The sequence below is a fragment of the Pipra filicauda genome, unplaced genomic scaffold (genome assembly GCF_003945595.2).
Source record: "Pipra filicauda isolate LSUMZ 115617 unplaced genomic scaffold, ASM394559v2 scaffold45_size4122338_pilon, whole genome shotgun sequence".
NCBI classification, from domain to species: Eukaryota; Metazoa; Chordata; class Aves; order Passeriformes; family Pipridae; genus Pipra; species Pipra filicauda.
The window spans coordinates 1,255,312-1,276,567 of NW_024104598.1; the positions used below are offsets into that span (position 1 = coordinate 1,255,312).

At 41.3% G+C, this 21,256-nt stretch overlaps 2 protein-coding genes across 3 annotated transcripts; both read left to right on the top strand.

Annotated features, from left to right (window-relative positions):
• The first annotated feature begins 685 nt into the window (after window positions 1-685).
• LOC120324217 (serine/threonine-protein kinase pim-1-like) lies at window positions 686-3,940 on the top strand. The gene is given in 5 exon segments (XM_039386041.1): window positions 686-885; window positions 887-1,197; window positions 1,708-2,106; window positions 3,608-3,717; window positions 3,803-3,940. Coding segments are annotated over 5 exon segments (1,158 nt in total).
• Window positions 3,813-20,806, top strand: ZDHHC13 (zinc finger DHHC-type palmitoyltransferase 13). Of its 2 annotated transcripts, XM_027732441.2 has the most exons (18): window positions 3,813-4,727; window positions 5,095-5,228; window positions 5,743-5,865; window positions 6,329-6,406; window positions 6,867-7,011; window positions 8,297-8,361; window positions 8,920-9,082; window positions 9,871-9,996; window positions 10,350-10,483; window positions 11,266-11,366; window positions 13,740-13,864; window positions 14,579-14,641; window positions 15,023-15,116; window positions 16,306-16,368; window positions 16,493-16,576; window positions 17,952-18,109; window positions 19,430-19,527; window positions 20,213-20,806. In XM_027732441.2, exons 1-18 carry the CDS (start codon window positions 4,707-4,709, stop codon window positions 20,346-20,348), a joined length of 1,911 nt encoding a protein of 636 aa, XP_027588242.2. In that variant the 5' UTR covers window positions 3,813-4,706; the 3' UTR covers window positions 20,349-20,806. The 2 variants fall into 2 exon arrangements, with proteins under 2 accessions (XP_027588242.2, XP_027588244.2); XM_027732443.2 differs by lacking the exon at window positions 16,306-16,368 and having other exon boundaries at window positions 3,817-4,727.
• Window positions 20,807-21,256: the final 450 nt, after the last annotated feature.

Consider the following 21,256-nt stretch of genomic DNA (forward strand, 5'->3'; position numbering starts at 1 on the left):
TTCCCCAGGAATCACGGTGCCCTGGACCCCACCTTGAATGGGGAGGGCAGCACTGGACATCTCCCCCAGCTCCCCCGCTATTGGCTGCCAGGGATGGAAGTTCTGGGAGACATGGAGGCTCCTACGAGATGTGCTGACAGAGTCCTCATCCTGCTCCTCCACAGCTGGCTTGGGAGAGTGCCCGAGATGGGAACACCTCCCTTTGCTGCTGGAGGATCTTCTCTGGCACAAAGCAGATGGTGTTCCCAGCTGGCACTGCTGCAGCTTCATCAGAGCCATGGACTGGGCACCAACAACTCCAGGACGCTTACTGCTGTGTCACTGGGAATACTTTACTGGAATGGGATAATAGGATGCAGGTTTCCAGCCCTAGTCTAACCCAATACGTGGGCACAATGACAGGATGGCACAGCCACACTCTGCCTCTGGGAATGGGTCCTGCTCAGGGGCATGGGCGGCAGCAGGGCAGAGGAGGAGGGCCAGGAGGCGGGGCTGCTGCTAAGCTCAGCCTGACTCTCCCCTCGGTTTGCAGATGACCATCAGATGTGTGGCCCAGGAGAGCCTCTTCCAGTGGGGCGAGTTGGTGAGTCAGTGGGGCCACCCAGACAAACTAGGGCATCACATGCAGGGATAAGCCCAGGGCCAGGAGTGTGGAAGCTGTGACATAGCTTTGGGGGGAGCGGGCATGGGGTCACCCTGGGACCTGGAGCATCCTCGGTCCAGGGATGCCCAGCACCAGGGAGGCTGGACAAGGCTGCACTGGAGCATCCCAGCCAGGGGGCACTGCAACCACTGGGCAGCAATAAACCCACTGGTGCCATTGTCTCCTCCCCACAGCCCGATGGCACCCATGGACCGACCCACGGAGATCGTGCTCCTGGAGAAGCTGCCCCAGCATCACCCAGCTCCTCAACTGGCTTGAGCTGCCTGACAGCTTCCTGCTGGTGATGGAGCATCTGGAGCCAGCACAGGATCACTTTGACTTCCTTGTGGAGTGGGAGTTCCTGTGCAAGGACACGGCATGCTGGCTGTTCTGCCAGGTGCTGGAGGCCATGCGGCACTGCGCCCACTGCGGTGTCCTGCACCGCGACATCAAGCCAGAGAACATCATCCTCCACCCGGACACCAGCAACCTCAAGCTCATCGACTTCGGTTTTGCCACCTTCCTCTGGGATGAGCCCTACACATGCTTTGCAGGTGAGCCCACAGCCGGGGCTGTGCTCCCACGCGCAGCCATTGCATGGCCCAGCCTGGCTGCTCACCACATCTTCCATCCTTGGCCGCTCTTTGCTGTGGGATTCAGCTGGCTGCCAGCTGCTCTTAGGCTCGGTACAGAGGTTGGGAAACAGGAGCCGGCTCCTGGCCCTCCCCACAGCCTCTGTCCCCCACCCTGCCCTGGACTGGGGCCGGAGGAACCAACATGACAAAAACAAACCCCCGGCGGAGGGAGCAGAGGTGGGGGGGCTGCAAAACCCGTGCACCAGCCCCTTGGCTTTGCAGGCACGGAAGGGCTTGGGCTGCTCCCCTTCCCTTCTTGGCCTTGTGTTAGGATTTCTTAGGTTTACTCACTTGGGTGGGAGCGCAGGACGGTGTTGGGGGGGGGAGTTGTGGACAGCAGTGCAGCCTCTGCATCCAAGAGAATGCTCAGGTGAGGCTCTGGAAGCCAGCAGCAGCATCTGCCTGAACAATGCTGCCTGTATCCCATAGGAACACGGCAATACTGCCCACCGGAGTGGATCCACTTTGGCCACTACTGCGGCCACTTGGCGACCATCTGGTCCCTGGGCGTGCTGCTCTGTGTCATGGTGTGTAGGAACTTCCCCTTCGAGGAGGATGAGGACATCATGGCAGGGCAGCTTTGCTTCTGGCAGCAGGTCTCTTCAGATTGGTCTCAGGCTTTGGGAGATGGCCCCGCACACACCAGCAGCGTGCTCACACAGCTCCGCAGGAGCTTTGTCTCCCATCGGTGGCTGCAGGAAGTGGCCCATGATGGGGCTGATCTTGCACCAGTTGCTGAAGGAGCTGGCGCATGTCCTGTCATCCCACTCTGCTCCACAGCGCAGAGTCGGCCAGGAGGCTTGTGCAGCACTGAGCACATGCGGCATGGTGTAGCACTAAGTCTGATGAGAAACTTGTTTGAACATGTCTTAGGATGGCTCTTTGTGGTCTCTTTGCAAACACGTGTTTCTTCTTCCCAACACCCCCCACAGCAACTGTTATCTCCTACGCAGGAATGTCCTGGGAAAGGTGTCCTGAGGTGTCCCATTGGTCCTTTGTTAACCCCTTCCTATTGGTTGTTGACCCCTTACCTGATGGTTTTTTCTGTGTGACCCTGAACTTGTGATTGGTTCCCCTTTGACCCTCCTAAAAGCTTTATAACCCCCTTCCCAACAATAAACTCTCTCTTGCCTCCTCTCCACGCCGGTGTGCTGTCTCTGTGCCTGCCATGGAGCCACGTGGGTGCTGGGGGGAGGGGAGGGCACCTCTCCCCTCCAGGCTCGGGGCCTGAAAAACCCTGTCGCTGGAGTTCCCTTTCCCCGTCCCTTCAAGACGTCGGAATGGTTCTTCAGATGGAGAAGGAACTAGAGCTGGGCTCCACCACGTCGTGGGTGGGGAAAGGGATCCAGAGCATGGCCTGGCACAAGGGGCACAGGAGCCTTCTCCAACTCACCACTGCTTTCTGCTTTCTCTCCCCAGAGTGCCAGCACCTGATCTGATGGTGTTTATCCAAGTGCCCCTGGGACAGGCCATCGCTGGAAGAGATTTGCCGCCACCCTTGGCTGTGGGGCAGGCATTTCCACCTGTAATACACCTGTAGCACCCTATTACAGCCCCCCAAAAATAAAACAACCCAAGACCCTTTCCCATGTGTCAAACTGAGTCATATTTAGCAGCTTCAGCTGAAAAAACATGTTTTTCAAAAGGGGAATCAGAGTCTTTCTTTCATAATTTTCAAGAATGGGCAGGCAAGGCTGGGCTCTGAGCACATGCTCGTGGCATTGTAAGTCATCAGTATTGACTCCAAGAGAAACCGGAGTAGGAGTTATATTATGGTATGGAGGGAGTCTTGATAACTTTGCACCTTGTAGCCTACAGTTTTTTAACTCTGTGTGGAAGAAGTTGCATTTCCACCCAAGTTCTTTCTGGAAACTTTCCTATTCGAACACAGCATCACGGAATCCCAGTAGCACCTGCTGACCAGGAAGGCAGAGTTCTCCTTGTAGTTGTGTACTCTAATATGGTCTATTTTTTCATCCGAGGTTCCCCTTCTCAGCTTCAGCTTTGAGATGGGAAAAAGAACTGACTTTCTCTCCTGTCTTTCCTTCTCATTCACAATTGTTGAGATCCTGGGCTCACTGCCATGGTATTGGTCTTATTCTGCTCCCCAAAATATCTCCTTGTACCTTAAAGGCAGCTGATGGAGAGGGAAAGTGCAGTAACAGGTCTAGTTATGGCAAAGCACCCAGGTGCCAGCCCAGGCCCAGTGGTGAGGTGCCAGAAAAAGCCTGTGCCACTTTCTGCCTACTGCCCTGTGCTCCCAAAATAAGGATTTGGGTTTTTTTCAGAGATGGATCTGCTTTTTCATTTTTCTTCCCTTTTTTGCGAGTTGCCGACCCTGAATGCCTATCCAAGCCTCTACCTGAAGGCTTGGCAGGAGCCACGATCCTTCCAGCCAGGACGCCACCCTCAGGGGATTGCGAAAGTCCTGAGTCCGACGTAAGCAGGAGGCTGAGCTGGGCGTTACAATTTTCCCTTTTCGGGTAACTGCTAATTCACTAAAGCCATCACACGTTTCCCCCAGGAGCGGGAGGTCCCCAAGTCCCCACCGACTGCCCTGTCCCTCTCTGCCCACACCCAGCGCCATCGAGAGCTGGTGATCACCGCCCCCCACGCAGGGGGGGGATTCCTCCTCAGGGCAGAGGAGATGGAGTCGCTCTGAGGGCTACCAGGTCCCACATCACCCGGGAAGGTTGTGGGTGTTTGACACCTGTGGGTGTTTTCCCAGGTTATCCCCGTTTATTTAGGGGGTGACTGCTCCCACTCACGGCTTGTCCCGTAATGGCGTCTCCTCCCTCATCCTGGTGTCATGAGGGGACATCGGAGCTCGGCTGGGGGCTGTAAGCATGACTTCCAAATGGCCCTGAATCCTTGAGGGAACCATGCCAGCAAAGTGGTGGCACTACTCCTTTCAAGGAGTTATAGAGAGCGAGAAGGTCTTTCCTCCAGGCTGAGCCCCCCCCAGCTCCCTAAGCCGCTCCTCATCAGAATCGTGCTCCAGACCCTTCCCCAGGGGATCCCTTCCTGCTGCTGAGGCACAACTGCCGCAGTTTCGCCAGCAGAAAAGGCTTCTTGTCCCCGACCTTGGGGGATATACTGTGCGAAACTGAAAGAGTTTTTCCGTGTGGCTGCCCTGCAAAGGGGAAGGAACCATTTTTCAGGCACAACCAAAGAAAGCTGGAAGCCGCTGATCTGCCCGCGCGAGCCGAAGTGGCGGCTCGTCAGAGACAGTTCCCTGCACGGCCGGGGAACGTCAGGGACAGCTTCCCCGCCATTCCCTGCACGGCCGGGGGAGGTCAGACTCCAGTCTCCCGGACTCGCCCGCACGGCGCCGGTCCCGCCCCGCCCGGGCCGTGTGTGCCCGGCACGGGCCCCGCCCCGGAGCCGTTCCCAGGAAGCGAGAGCAGGAAGCTGCGGCGGGCGCGGGGATGGCGGGCAGCGGCCCGGCGGTGAGCGGGGAGCCCGGGGACAGTGCCAGGCCGGGAGCGGGGTGGAGGGGCCGGCGCTGCCCGGGCGGTGGGTGCGGAGCGCGGCCGCCGAGGGCCGGAGCGGGACGGCCGTGCGGTCCCCGCGGTGCTGCCGGGGGGTGTCTGGCGAGGGTTCCCGGCAACAAGCGGCCCGTGTCCTGCCCTGCCTGTGCCTCTTCTGTTCGATCGCGTGTGGTTTCAGGCTGTGTGGGTGGCACTGTGGCTCCCGAGCGCGTTTAAAGCCTTTCCCAAGGCCGTGGGCTGTGATTTCTGGTGTGGCAGAACTGCTGTGTATGTGGTGTAGAACCCATAAATAATAATGGCTGATAAATACTTTGTTAACTGACAGTGTAAAGGCCATTGCCATGGACCTCATCGACCTCACATGCACAACAATCACAGCACCCACGGGGATAAAGGTTTACCAGGACCATATCCCATTGTTGAAGACCCCAGCACCTGTGATATTGTCAAGGCTACGCAGTAAGTACACATTCTGAGTGTGCCAAGTGGTGAAATAGATGGGAGTGTCCTCAAATGTGAGCCAGTCTGGATATTCTTACAAAGGAAACATTTTCAGTTTCATTTTCTCCCTGTAGTGGAAGAAGTTTTAATCATGCTCTGGGGCACATGGTCTGACTCTTGGAGATGGTCCTTGTGTAGGGCTAAGAGCTGGACTCGATGATCCTTGTGGGTCCCTTCCAACTCGACATATTCTGTGATTCTGTGAAGGAAGATCATTTACAGCTACTGTTGTAAATGTTTTTGTCATAAACAAAGGTATTTCATTTCAAGCAAGTTTGTTAAGTAGAAGGTTTGTTAAGAGCCCAGCTCTTTTTGCAAGACTTCCATTGATTGCAATGTGGAATTTGTGCAAGTAGGAACTGCTGGGTGATACTCACAGAGATTTATTCTTTCTTTTAGTATGTGGCTGTCTCCAAACTGGAGGATATTTAACAAATGATAAATAAATTGATGTTTTTTTTTCTCATTCAAGATATGGAATGCTAGAGCGATGCAGAGAACTGGTAGAAGCAGGATATGATGTTCGACAACCAGACAAAGAAAATGTGACTCTTCTTCACTGGGCAGCAATAAACAACAGACAGGAGCTGGTTAAGTAAGTTCAAGAGTCCTTGTGAAAGTAACACAAGTATTCTGCCAGTGTTACTTATAATCTCTTTGTTGCTTTTGTACTTGAAAACAAAGGAACCTGCTGCTTGAGAAGAAAAGCATGAAATTCAAACTTTAACCCAATAACCTTTGTGGAAATGTTGCTGCAATGTGAAGATAGCCTGGTTTCTTTATATGTGAAATCATGTAGTACATGAAATCATTTTCCTGGGTTTGGTTTGTTTAACAAACATGACAGCTGATTTTATAAGTACCTTGCTAATGACTGTATTTTTTCTCAAACATTTTCTTGAAAAGTGTCCTTTACTGCAAAAACTTTTGTCGATTTTCTTCTCTAGTGATTTTTTTTTATTGTAAGCTACTGCCACATTACTAGAGCTATGTTATCATTAGTATATATTTATTATATCTTATCATGTTCTTAATCTTATTGTGTTGTTACTACACAGATATTATATTTCCAAAGGTGCGATAGTGGATCAGCTGGGTGGAGATTTGAATTCTACTCCCCTTCACTGGGCCATTAGGTATGCTGCTTGCAAGTGTAATAAAAGCTATAGTAGCATTTTGTGTGGTACAAAGAACAAAGCACTGCTTGTCTGGAGAAAACATAACCTTAAATAATTATTCTGGGATAACTTCTCTGAGTGCCAGTTCTCACATTGGAAGATCAGTGCTTTCTTCTGGACTATCAGTCTTCTGCCAGAGTTGGATGCTTGGATGACTGCTTACAGGAGAGATTACTGTAGAATAACCACTGTATTCTAAATTAACAGTTTACCCTAGGCTGATTTATTAAGGTGTATATTTAATATAAATTTCCTGATACAAACTTGTAGCTTAAGTATTTTCCTGAATAAAAGCATGAGAATCTGAAAGAAAATTGTTTTTTTGTGGGGTCTCTGTAAGAATTATTAGGGCAATGCTTTCATTAAAATACCCATTTGTTTCATCATCTCTATAGTTTCATTTCATATATCGTTGTAGACAAGGACACCTACCCATGGTCATATTATTGTTGAAATGTGGAGCGGATCCCAGTCTTATTGATGGGGAAGGATTCAGTAGCATTCATTTAGCAGTGCTCTTCCAACACATGCCCATCATAGCTTACCTCATATCAAAAGGCCAGGTATGTTGGTGATGTCCCAGTTGTTGTGTTCTACTTGTGAGTAGCTGTCTGTGTGTAGGATACCTTTCAGAATTAGCTGGTTTGTTTTCTACATGAAAAGCAGGTATTTTATAACTTTTTTCTGTGTTATAAGTTCAGATAAACTTAGATTTTTTTATATATATTTAAAAAACTTTTTTTTAATAGTCCTCTTTGTTCCTGTCATCCCCACATGTTCAGATTCACCTACATTTCAGAGTATTTAAAGAACATTGCTAAGGCTATGCAGATTTGTGGTGCTGTGTAAATGACAACTGGCATTTACACATGTGAACAAAAGAACTAAACATTTAAACCTGAGAACAAAAAGTATATGATGGATATACGTCATGAAGTATTTATGATTTGATTACAGTTTTGTAACTAGTCATCCATGGAATTGTCCATCAATTGAAGTATGCAGAATAGATCATCAGACTAGGTTCTGAATTTTTATTAATTTCTGTGTTTTCTTTAATTTTATATTGTATCCATGGTAGTTGATATCTCCCAACTTACATCTGAAATAATCAGAATTAATGACAAGTGTAACAGTTTTCTAATAAAAATGAGATAAGAGTTCTTATATGATCAAGACTGTTTCTTAGAAACATTGAGTGTTAGGATTTAAAGATTTTCTGAGTTTATTTTCTTTCTTATAGAGTTCTCTTTGGTAGAATAACTGCCTTCTGGAGTGTAGGTATAGTGATGTGTATCACAGACTTAATAAAGCTGTTAGTTCACCTATCTTCAGCTGAAAAAATCCAAGTATTTAATAATTTCTTTTAAGTAAGTCTGTTCTAATGTAATCATAGGTGGAAGCAGGGAACAAGGAAACCTTCATTGTTAAGAAGGAAGAAAATTAGGTAATACAAGTGAAGTGTTTATGTTTTGAGATACGTAATCAACCAATCTTTTCTTGTTTTAATAAACCTGTTTTATGTACTTGGACATTCTGTTATGTATTCTGTTTACACAAGGAAGATGGTTAACATGATTCGCTTGGAAATATCCTTTGTGGAGACTCTCCCTTAAAAGTGTCCTTAGTAGAAACTCAGAATATTCTGGAAGGAACGACATGCAAGACTTGTAGAGGGAAGAAAAATGCTTAAAGAAGTGTTGGCTTCTTGGCTTATGTAATTTGGTTTCTTTCCATTTTCTTTTCATTTGTGAAGCTAAACCAGTTGTATAGCTCCAAATCTGACCACCTCACTGTTTCCTGAAATTACTGGTAATCACTTACTTGTTGTTTTTTTCTTATTCTTAGAACATAGACACAACAGACTTCAATGGACAAACACCTTTAATGTTAACAGCACAAAAAACCATTGGGTAAGTAGTGAATAACTGAGAAGGGTCTATTTTATTGTACCCAAGAAGTAGAGAGGTGAATTTTTTCTTACGATTCTTTTTTTCAACTGACATTCCTTTCACTTTCATTTGTACTAAAATATCCAGTATTTCAGAGATCAAGAGTTAGGAAGTAGCTCGTTGGATATAGCAAAGTCAAAAGAATTTCCAGAAGAAGTTTAGGTTTGTGGTTGAATCATCTGCAGCTGTACTGTGCTTTCCCCAAAATGAAAATAAATGGAAGTGGACACAGTGAAATGCATTTAGAACAAATTAAATGTGGAGATATAAGCTTACACATGGTGTTGTAGAAGATACAATCTGTGTTATAGACCTCATATTTGTTAAAAAGGTAAAATTACATAATCTGGAGAAAAACCTTCAAGGTGGGTCCTGAATTCTAAACTTGGAACTCTTGTTGATGAACTTGTTCTGAGACGAGGTGTTGTTTTACTGATTTTTTTATAGGGCGTTCAAAAGTTTCATTTCCAGCTTAGATTCTCTTCTGTTCGTTAACTGTTATACTTTATTTTCATCTAGACCGGAACCCACGAGGTTTCTCTTAAAGTTTAACCCCTCTCTCAATGCTGTAGACAATGTTCAAAAGAATACTGCACTGCATTGGGCAATATCATCAGGAAATATCAGTGCAGTGGATCTGTTGCTGGAAGCTGGTGCCAGCCTCGACATAAAAAATGTCAAGGTATAATTTCTTTCATGATATTTCATCCCATGTGGCATAAATGTGTAAAATAAATGTAAAGAAAAATCTGAACCCTCTTCACATTGTATGTCAATTGCAACAGGAGTTGACTAAGAGCAGATGTTCTTAGACTTCACAGAAAGGACTTAGCGCCTTCCTTGAGGTGTGACTCAAAGAATGCAGAGGTTCTTTGCAACATTTCTTTAATGAACAGCCAAGCCTTGTGTTCCCTCAGCATCGTTTCATTTTCTTGGGGGTTTGTTTCGTTTCTTCATTTCTTGATTTGGCTGCTTTCTACTTCAGAACGTTGTCATGGAGACTAATGACCTTCAGCAGATTTTAAAAAATAACAGTTCCTTAGTGTCCAGTCACTCACAAAGACTTCAAAATACATGTGAAAGCTAGTGTTTGGCAATGCCTGGGTTGGTCACATATGAAAGTCTTCCTCTTAATATTTGTAAAAACTGATAGTGAGAAATATAAATGTTGAAAGTATCAATTCTCATGACTATGTAAATATGTTACTGGAGGCAGTCCAGCAGATAACTCAAATGGGTGCAATCTGTTTGCCAGTGTCAGTTTTCAGAATTGCAAAGCACTGAATTAAGCATATTAAAACCCTGAGTTTAGCTTACTTTGCCTTAAAGAATAAGGGGGGGGGGAAGGTGGGACTGGGAAGTAACTGCCCAGTTATTCTTGTTTTAACTATATTAATTTCTTGCTTCTGTTAAAAAGGAAAGTATTTATGTGTTAAGTGCATAAATAAATAACTTCTTCTGTTCTTAAAGGGAGAGACACCGCTTGACCTTGCTTATCAAAGTCAGAATCACTTCATGGTTTATATGATGAAAGAGGAAGGAAGAATGAGAAGCAGGAAAAATAACAGGTTGCTGAAAATAGTAGAGAAATATGAGGTAATTTCCCAAGTGATAACTAATGGAAATAAAACTACAGCATGCTGTGTTTAGAGTGATATGCAAATTAACTCTATTCTAACAAGCAACTTCTGAGATTTCTGAAATTGGATGCACAAAATATATTCTTTAAAAGCACATAGCAGTGTTTCGAGTGGGGTTTTATTGTGTCATTCCTCCTCCCCTGCTTTTGATGTGTTGATGTGTCACCTTGTCTTCTCTATCTTGAGTCTTTCAGCATCTGTTATTACATGAAGTGAATACTTTTAAGTAAGTCTGATTGAATACTTTAACAATAATACCATAACAATAAAACATTAACTTGAATATTTTCACAATAATAATTTTAACAGCTCTTCCTGATGTTGGCATCTTCCTTGACATTCATGTGGGCCATAGGATACGTCGTGAACTTAAGTTCTGATTCTTGGCTTTTGAAAGGATGTTTGCTTCTCTGCCTGCTATTTGGAATGACACTGTTTGTCAGGTTTGTGGCTTTTTTCTCTCTGTATGTGTATTTAATTGTCAGAGACATGATATATTTTCAAAGTTTAGTTTCACATAGCTTAGAAGATACGTCCCGAAAAATGGTTGCAGAGTGTGTAAGAATTTAAATATATGTACTTTTTAGAATGAATGACCATAGAAATTGAATGTCTTTAGGTTTACACAATAGTAGTTTCCTGTCACGGAAAGATTAAAAAACTCCAAACAGTCTGTTAGCTAATTTTAATGTTAAAGAGTGTTATTGATGGTTTGCATCTGGCAGATACTGAGATATCTATTCACAGTGCTCAGAAATGTGTTTTATCACAACTTTTTCCTGCTATATTTTGGCAGAGAATAGGTTTTAGTGAACCATTCCCTCTCCTTCTGCCTCCCCCGAGCTCCCAGTGTTATCCTGAGCTGGTTTGTACTTTTCCTGCTTTCTCCAACAGTTCCTGCAACAGTCAGTATTCATTGATGTGGCAAAGCTGTCTGTGTGCAAATAGACAGAGACTGTACTTCTCACCCAGTGCTACAACACTTCTCATATATAATATTAGGCTGGAACAGAGCACTTAGTAGGTCTATTTTTGTGTTGATAACCCCCTGTCCGTCTGGATAAAGAATCCTTTTGAGTGACAGTTCTTGATTGCTTTGAGAGACTTGAAATATACCATGTGCGTGAAGTTTTTACAATAACAAACCAGATGATTTATATTCTGTGGACTTGTGTTTTAAATATATTTTGAAAAATATTATTTTTTTATTTTAATATTCTTTCAGGCAACTCGTGGGGCTCAAGAATCTAAGGTATCTTCCCACAGCATTTCTGCTAAGTTCAGTTTTTTGGATGTCCATGACCTGGTTTTTCTGGTTCCTGCCTGATATCCTTTATACTGAGGAAATGCAATAGAACTGTCCCTATAGTTCCTTGTAAATCTAAACCTGGTCATGCAAACTAATGAGCAGTTCCAGATAATTCCACATGACTGTTAATGTCTGGTAAGATTGGTTTACTTCCATTGGAGAGGGGCAAAGTAACTTTGACTTTAAATTAAAGTTATATATGGACTAAGAATGTGTACCTTCTTTTGTCTTTAGCAGATTTTTGTTTTTTTATAATCTGAACTATTTCATATATTATTGGAAAATCAAAATGAAGATGTCAGTTATAAATCCAGTTGTTTCTGTTAGCATCTCCATGTGACTTCTTAATCTTCCTCATTGAACCTCTCATACAGTATGTATTTTGGCATGTGGTATAACTGGATAACACATGCATTAATAATAATTTTAAAAGCAACTGGTCTTTCTAAAATGACAAGGATTTGACAGTGGTGTTCATGCTTCTACCTTTAAAAACAACACCCTCCACACACACCCCCAAAAAGGATCAAATTTCTTTGTGTTCCTTTGTGTAAAATAGATCATCCAGTCTCCTGTTTGTCTTTATTCACTCTGAATCCTTAGTATACAGTGGATTCATTTCTACCTCTCATTTGCTTTCTCTGAAGAGGCTTTTCACTGTTGAATACAAAAACATTTTAGTAGTTTGCACTCTTTTCAGTGCCTTGCACTTTTGTTACACAGGGGGCATGTACTTATTGGTAAAGTTTTGTGGGAAGGCATTTAGGAAGATACTTAGAACTGTAAATAATTTTGTACTAAACCAGCTATAATATATTGCTACACAGTTTTAATTAATTTTTAGTTCAACCTTTAAATGGCATTTTCTTTTGTACTGTTCCCAATTAAGATGTCCATAATAGAATTACCAGGATTAACTTCGATGAACTGATCAAGTATATTCCCGCTGGGGATACACACATGGTTGTCTAAATGAAAATTGTGTTATTCAGTGCTGTGTTGTGAAGTTTTAAGGTTTTCTTGGTGTCATCTAAATTAAAAGGGGAAAAAAATAATTCCAGTGATAGGGATTTGAGTCAGGCACTTTGCTGAAGATAGTAAGCACAGCAGTGTCCTTGAAGGTCTAACCATAGCTTGGTGAGGTGGGTCAGTGGACAGTTTTCCATTTCATTATCCAACCCTTTTTCTCGTTAATGTGTTTTCCTTCTGAAACTGGTCACAGATCTGAGTATTATAAACGTTTTCAGGATTTTAGTTACCTGTATTTGTCTGTCAAACTGTTCCTCTGGACTGAATGAAAATCCAGAATTTCAATTAGCTCCAAAAAACCAATAGCAATGCAAATAGACCAGCAGTATCCACAAAAAATGTGCCATCATTTGACTTCTGCAACTGCACCCTGCAATTGCATTGTAACAAGCAACTGGTAATACATGGTGCCAATATTTCATAATTTATCGTCTTGATTTTAATTAGAACTGTTTGCAGTGGCATTAGTTCATAAGACAAAGCAACCTGGAGGTTGCAGCACTGGATTTTTAAGGGTTATTTGCAGTACAGTTTGTAGAGTGACAGGGGTCACTGGAGATGCGTTTCGGACTTGGACTCTCTGCCTGCTCCTTGGGAGCATCAGGGACTGTTCTTAGCAGCCCGAGCTCTCAAGCTGAGTGCATGAATTTAATTGGTAAGAAACTTGTCCCACTCCACATTCCCCTGTTGCTGTATAGAGACAGTTAATCTTGGCATGTTTTTCTCCCCCTTTTGCCTGATGGTTGTAGTCCATAGTATAAAAGTTATGTTCTAATGTCCTTCAGAAGTATTAAGCAGTGTGTGCTTGGGTTTTTTTGAGTGACAAAAATAGTTTCAGGATGGCTTTATTACATTCTTCTGACTGAGTATATACAACTGCTTTTGGCTGAAATGAACAGGAGAAGGTAAGACTGAGTGTTTGATGACTTAGGGGTGTGTGCAGCAGTCAAACAAATCTCAAAGCTGCTGGAAGCTTTATAACTCTGCATGTCTGACTAGTTGTTTAAATAAAATAGAGAAGCTTCGGAGGGAAAAAAGAAATCAAATTCATTTTGTATCTGTTGAACATTGAAAGGCAAAAGTCTGCGCTCTGGTAGGGAGGATGACAGGGAGCCATATTGTGATTCAGATTTATACAGTTGTAAAAATCTTCTCCAGCACTCAAACTGGACAGATACTCAACTTCTCTGATATGATGGCCTCTGAAGGACAGAGAAGATCCAGCTATAAGGGTGAAGATAATTTTTTCTTTTTTGCGTGTTGCTTGTAAAATAACATGAACTAATTTTAGAATATTTTGTTTGTTTGACGAAGAGTACTGATACGTGGTATAAGAATATATTCCTTAACCTGACAATTACATATAACAAATATAATTCTTGAAATCACTGTCATGTTCAGCATGATGGGTCTTCTTTATTATTTCTATAAAACTTGGAGTACTGATCCGGGATATATAAAGACTTCAGAAGAAGAAAGAAAAGAGGTAGGTGATTTTGGCAAATGGAAGGGCTGTAACCTGGTGCAATATGTATGTACTTCTGGTTGATTTGTTTGGCATTATGTGCAGCTTTGGTAAACTTGAGAGCAGTGCGATATTCTTCCTTTAAGAGTTTTTAGCGAGAGAATTTCTCCTCCTACTCCTTGTTTCCTTATCTTCATCATCCTGCTACGATTTCTGTGCCTCTATCTTTTTTCACTAAAGTATGAGCTTGGCCAAACATCTTACAGACCTGCTAATGTTATCTGTGATATAAATTCACATAGAACTTCACTTAAAAATAGAAATTCTATATGGTTTCTGCTCCAGTTGTTTGTGGCTAAAAAGAGAGATGAGCATGGAGAACTGTAGGAGAGCAGTGTGAATAAGTCATACCTCTCCTCATCTCCCTGAAGTCTGGCTGACTGTATGAGAGTTGTCTTGTATGTAAACACCATCTCACTTTAAAGAATATTTAATTCACATTATTTATTAATTTTGGCAACATAGAGATACTTTTCTGTGTAATCTTGTATTGGTGAAGCTGCATTAGTTTTTACTGGTTTGTGTTTTCTTGTGGACCTTTTTAAATAGGAAGTTCTGTCAGTGCTTGGCACTCAAAATACTTACAAACGGCAAAAGTGACAATGTAAAAAGCTTCACAGCATGAAGCTATGAAAATGTGATCCAAATGCAAGCCCAAAATACTTTGTCTTTCAGAACATTGTAGGTCTTGCAGAAGCAGGTTGCTTGGACTTCAGAACATTCTGCACATCATGTCTTGTAAGTGGGCCTTTGGTATTTTTTTTTTTGTGAACCTGCATTATACTCAGTGCTGCTATAAAAAGCATTTTCCTCTCTGTTTGTCATTTGAATGTTACACGAGGGGTTTTTTCTATATTGTTTGGATTTCTTTATATCTTTTACAGTGACTAGAGATGATATGAGATGATTGGACTGTAATCTTAAAAAAAAACCAAACAACTATTTCCATCTCTTTTTTAATGTAAAATTAAGATGTATGGCTCTCATCTATGTTCTCTTGTGAGGTCTGTTACACAGTAATTGTGCAAAATGTGCCCAACCTATAAGATGATGCTTTAAACTTTGAGCAAAACAGATGCTTCTGCTACGAGTGTATTCTTTTCCTTCATCCTCAACTAGGTAAGGAAGCCTTTGAGATCTGTGCATTGCCTTGCTTGCCAAGCATGTGTAGCCAGATATGATCAGCATTCTCTGTGGACTGGACAGTGCATAGGTGAGAGTGTGTGTTTTATCAAATTTGCAAATGCCACATATTTTAAAAGTTGCAGAAGTAACATTTATCTCCTTAAAGAGAGAGAGCTCACATGATACAAGAATATGCAGTTGTTACTGAAGGGCTCTGGTAGGTGCCAGAGGGAAATTAGTTAGATGGAAGAGAGAAAGTCTATTAAAGGGATAGAGTAGTCACCGTAAGAGTAGAAACCACAAAGTCTGGAACTCTTTCTTTTGAAAGAAGAAGGAACAGGGGATATGATTGAGATGTTAAGAAAGAAAGAGAAAAAATATGAAGATGGTGGCTAAAGTGAATGCAGAACTCCTACTCAACAAGCACATCATACTAAAACTAGGGATTTAAAATTAGTCCTGTCTTTACATGGCAGGCAGTGAAATTTTGGAGCTTGTTGCTGTAAGGGTTTGCAGATACAGGCAGAGTCAGAAGGTTCAGAAAGGGGTTAGACTGACTTTTTGGACAATGTGTCCAAAAGTAGATACTAAAAGAACTAGACAAGTGTGCGCACACTGACATTTTAAAGCAGTAGCTGTGGATGAGGAGAGTGAACTCCAGAAATTGGCCAGGCTTCCATTGCCTCCTTCACTGTTAGAGACAGTTGTGAGAGGAGCAGCTGGACCCCTGAGATAACCCAGCAGGGCATTATTCGTGCTCTTGTGTTCTTTCCTTTTGCCCTCTTTCTTCCTTCCTGACTCATTACTGGTGATGCTCAAGGTATTAAGGTCAGACCTTTTCATCTGTAACAATATATTTTTAGCTTTTTTTTTTTTTTCCAGTAGCTTTTTTTTGTAATATTAAATCCTTGGAAATATTTTTATGGTGTTTGCTATTTACAAGGTGGTAGGACATCCTTCTGATGCATTGTCTGGAGGCTCTGAGCAATATGATTGTAATTTAAATAAAGATATTTTTATATCTTCATATAACAGTTTCTCTGACAGAGGTCTGGGGTGGTTTTGTACATGTTTGCAATTTTGGAGCACACGAGGTCAAACAATCAAATTGAATAGCTTAGACTTTTCAGCAATATGAGACAATTTTACTGTGCATGGAGGAGAGTTGTGGTTGCATAATTAATCCTCATCTAGCTAAAACAGCTGAAGGCATGCTCTGAAGAAGACACAAATCCTGGTTGACTTTATCAAAACTAATTCTATTGTATAAATTGGAGTGGCTTACAGGAGAAAGTTGAGAGAGAGATCAACCTTGTCAAGCTCTCTTGTGGATGACAGAGGTAATAACAAGAAATGGTTTTGACTTGCTTTTTATTCCTATTTAACTTCAGGGGAAATGCAAATACTGCTGAATTTTGAATTGTCAAACTTTTTTTTTTATTTTTTTCCTTGCCTTAATTTCAGGTATTGGGAACCATTGTTATTACCTGTTGTTCCTGACTTTCCTAACAATGACAGGTGTCTGGCTACTCTATGGAACTCTTCTGTGTATGTATCCATGAATTTATTTTACTTGACTTTTCAAGTACATGTGTGTCTGGTCTTTATTTTTCAGCATTTTGTTTCCAGCAAGTGTAACTATACCTGCACAAGTGATGCCATATTTCAGCAGTGCCATTATTGTGTAAATAAGTGACAATACATCATGTCTGAGTCTTTGCTCAAATATCATAGTTCTTGCTCAACACAAACATAATAAGATACAACTCTAGTGGGATGTCCATTGGAAAATGAAATAGCAGGAAAAATTTTTGTTAGAGGTGAAATAGAGAAGCCATGTGGAGGAAGGTTACAGGTTCTAAGCTGGATGCCCTTTACTGTAATAGAAAATAAGTTTGTAAATACATTATTACAAAAGCTTTATTGATTTTGTTATTTGGAAATATCTGTATTGAATACCTGGAAGCATTTCTTTTTGGTTTTAATGTAGTCATAACTTTGAAGAGAAGAGAACTGTATATCTCATTAACAGATCTGAACTGTTACTTTTAAAAATTAGGAAATTTCGTAGAGGGGAGAGGAGAAACATTAAAATGTAATTCCTGAGGGTGAATTACCACAGCACTAACCTTTTAAATAAAAAAGCAGAGGGAGTTAATTTTATTTCATATTGCTTCACATTATGTTGATATGAGGCAATATTCAACATAGAGTGCAATGAACCAGCCATGGCAGTGGAGGATACAGGTCATTTGTGTGAACATGAGTTAGTGTTTCCTGTGTTTGGCTGGGGATCTTATGTATGAAAAAAGCGTGTTATTTTCTCCATTTCCTGTATGTGAAGGAATGTGGGAAGAAAACCTCTTTATTGCTCTACTGATACAGAGAAGAAAAAAAAAGTTACTTTCCTTGTAGTTTGGGGGTTTTTCTAATACATTAAATACGTATGTGTTAGACTTAATTAGCTTGTAAGAAATTTGCAGGAATTGGACATCCCAGTTTACGTCTGTTTGATAGTGGTAGAATACTGCTTTCTTGGAATTGTCACCATCAAGTCTCCTTTTGTTGATGATGGTGTTTAAGAGAAATGATAAATTCTTGTCCTAAAAGTTACAAATAAGCACGAAGCAAAATTCCAGAAGTCTTGACAATGGGAGATTATGACACTTCAATATAATGTAAAAAGACCTTAGGCAGTGCCTTGAATGTTCTTTCTGTGGATTATGAACTCAGAATGTAAGGATTATGCAGCCAGAATAACAAGCAGTCATGTATCTATGTGGGTGCTTTTAAGTGGGAATGGGATATATTAAACACGGTATTTCTAGAGCCCGTTTCTATGTAATATTCATTTTGTGCAAATAATCCTTGTTCAGTTCTTAAGGGCTTAAAAACATAATTAACTGGTTGTATGTCTTCTCAGATTGGTCCAACCATTGTCCAACAAGTTACCACCAGGATGGAGCATGGACATACTTCACACAGGTCATGTACTGCTCTCCCTGGGTTTCCTACATCTCTGCAGTTGCCTGTTTCCACACTGTTTGGGCCTCCTTGTGGCTCACTGTTCAGCTTTATCAGGTACTATTTTCCCTCAGTTTATGCTTAGAACTTTTCCCCAGATGATTTGCTCCCATGAAAACCTTGTGTCTGCTTTCCTTGACTGGCTTCTGTCACAGCAAGGAGCTTCTCTTAAATCTCAGGGCAGTACTTAAATGCACCCTGTTAAAAGCAGGATCACAGTCTGCAGATCATTCCTACAGCTGAGTTCTGGGTTTACTACTCATCAAAAATTCCAAATCTATAAAAAGTTTTTAAAGAAAACAAATGTATTTGACAAATAGAACCGGTATTAGTGCCCCAAAAATGACACAAAAGTTCAATAGCACAATTAGTCCTGAGTTTAAAATTCAGTGGCAGAGCTCAACAGTGTGTCATTAGACACATTGCAACAATAAAAGTACATAACCTAGATTTTATCTTGTCAAATTTCTTGTTTATGTTTTTCTCAGAGAGAGCTTGGCTATGCAAAGAAAGAAAAGCTGTCCTAAAACATCTGGGAAACAGCTCGTTTAGCAGCTTTTAGGAAAGATGTCACTGAAATATGTGTTAAGCACACTGAGCTAAAGACTTGTCTTACGTCTTGTTTAATAAAAAAAAAACCAACTCCACAATTGAAATGTGTACTGCTAGATTCCTGCAGTATCCAAGTCACTGAGATATTGTGCTAGGGGAAAAAACCCAGGATCTAGGAAGGATGTTTACAGTTAACTACTGTGTTTCCTGCACAGTCATTTCTAAATGTACTGCTTTGTGATATTTAGTGTGTCATTCGGTGAAGGACCCTTGCAGCCATTTATGAGGGTTTATAAGATTTGTGTTGATTAAAAAATTTAAAAATGGAATAGGTAAGGAAAAATGCAGAAAAGAAATCAAAGTTCATTGTTGAAACTCAGTGAAAGAAAACACAGAGTCAAGAAAAGGGAAGAGTTATTGTTGAATCTCTAATATGTACTTCTTTTTTGCTCAAGTATTTTGGTCTTTTTTCAGGGGATCTTTTTCTACCGTTTTGTGTGGTAGAATATAGACAAAATCTGAGGAGATTGGTGCCTAACTGTGATGGATCTTAGACTTCTGCAGACATGTGTGGAAGTGCAGTCTTTATAGACAGCCCAATTAAGCTTGCCTTGTCAGTGGAAGCATTCATGTTACAGCTTGCTGGGCTCTGTTTTAGCCTAAGTGACATTTAAAAACATACTTCTCAGTCATCAGTTATAGCAGTAGTTACTTATTAGTTAGATATGGCCAACCTCCTTTCTCATTAGTATCTTTTTGCATCACCAGAATTTTGATTTGTGGTGTTCATGTTGTAACCATTACTTACATTTTCCTTTCACTAAGATTGCATTCTTGGGGCTGACCTCTCATGAAAGAATTAATCTCCTGATACAGAGAAAATCTTCTAAGCATCCTGTTTCACTCAGGAGAACTCCATACAAGTGGGTATTGATTAACAGAGTATTTTAAGTGATTTGCTTCACTGCTTTATAAATGCAAAAATATGATGTGCTGGTCATGCCTGTTAAGAGTTGTGCTAAGAGGAGGAAGTGGACTTTGTTTTCCTTATTGAGAACTTCCTTTTCTCTAGGAAATAAACAACCAGCACAAGACCTGTGGGTTTTTTTGTGCATGACTGTGTGCACAGGAAAAAGATGTGCCAAAATCAGTCCATAGCACTAATCAGTAGACACTATTTTGGAGTGAGGGAGAGCTGTCCTTTAATTTGTTCATCAGTCTCTCTGTCTGTTGTGTAGGATCAGAAAGAGAACTAAGACATGAACTGGCCCCTTTACAACTTCTCTTGTAGTATTTAGAGAAATTGGTACCAAGGTTTCCCTGTTTCTTTGTTTCCTTATGTGTTAACAGATGGGATCTTACTAAGGACTAACTTTTAAATAGTTGAGTTCAACTTCATCTACTCTCATTTGTTAACGTAAAACAGGTTGTAAAAGTTCAGCAAAGGAATAATGCTCAATAGAGAACTGTTTAATTAAAAAAACCCAACTCCACAATTTTAAAACTGACAAGTTTATATCTGAAGTACTGTCTTGTGGTGAATGTGTAGTTTTGATGCTTGCAGTCTTCTTTTTTAGGTTTATTAATGCATATTTTTCTCCTTTTCAGTCTTGGATGCTTCCAGAATCTTGCAGACTTTTTTCAGTGCAGTTGCTTTGGTGTGTTCAAACCCAACATAATTGACTGGACCAAGCAATACAATGTTTTTCATCTGGCAAAGGAGAAAAATGTTCATTCTGTGTGAAGTTTCGCTTAATTTCTAAAATGGTTGAGCTGAAAGCTAAATAAAACTGTATATTTTGTTAATTTTTCCAAATTCTTCTGAAGTTGCTTGGTTTTATTATTGTTTCAAATATTAAACTTTATCTTGCATAAGCTACAGCAGGTTTGTATATGGAACATTGTGTGTCTGTGTGTATATGTAGTTTGAGCTGAGTCTATTTAAAATTTTATGTGATGAGAGGACACTAAGAATATATTTTTTAAAAGTAAGTTTTTAGGGCAGAATTTCAAAACCACATTGGTACCCTCTGCTTTATCCTTGCAGATAATAAGACAATTACATTTGAAAATTAAAGTGAATGTTCATATTTTAAAACTTCATGTTATGGTTATATTGTAATTTTGTTTCTTATGCTGTGAAAACCTCCATTAAGTCTTTGTATTTGAAAGGTTTACATGTAATAAAATAGAGCTTTCATACTTCTAAGTGTATTTTTGCAGACTGAAATAGATTCAAGGGGCATGTGACCAGTGAGGTTTTTAAGAGCAAGTAGGCACAAAACCATAAGAGAAAACCTGACTCTGCCTTATGTTTTCCACGTATATGCCTTGTTAGTGTATGAAAATGGGTAAGTTCATGATGAAAAATAGCAATGTAAATAAAAAGAGGGAATTATTCCCAGCTGCATGCATAGATCTTTAATGGCTAATGTCGGCCAAGAAGGGGCTACAGTGTCAGTCTGGAAGGGCCACTTGGACACTGTGGTGTGAATATAAGTCAAAGTTGGTAGCAATGAAAACCAACAGGGAAAGAAATCAAGGTCAGAAAATTAAATGCCATCTAGAACTGACAACATAAGAGTCAAGTAGTGCAATGAAACACAATTCTTGTAGTAAAGAAATGGGAGATTTCATTTATCTTGAAATCTG

Bases quoted from the DNA above. Each gene is read 5' to 3' on its own strand.
- ZDHHC13 (XM_027732441.2), top strand. From the start codon at position 4,707: ATGGCGGGCAGCGGCCCGGCG. The intron at 9,997-10,349 runs GTAATTTCCCAA...TAATTTTAACAG, and splicing joins AAATAGTAGAGAAATATGAG to CTCTTCCTGATGTTGGCATC. The intron at 18,110-19,429 runs GTACTATTTTCC...CCTTTCACTAAG, and splicing joins TCACTGTTCAGCTTTATCAG to ATTGCATTCTTGGGGCTGAC.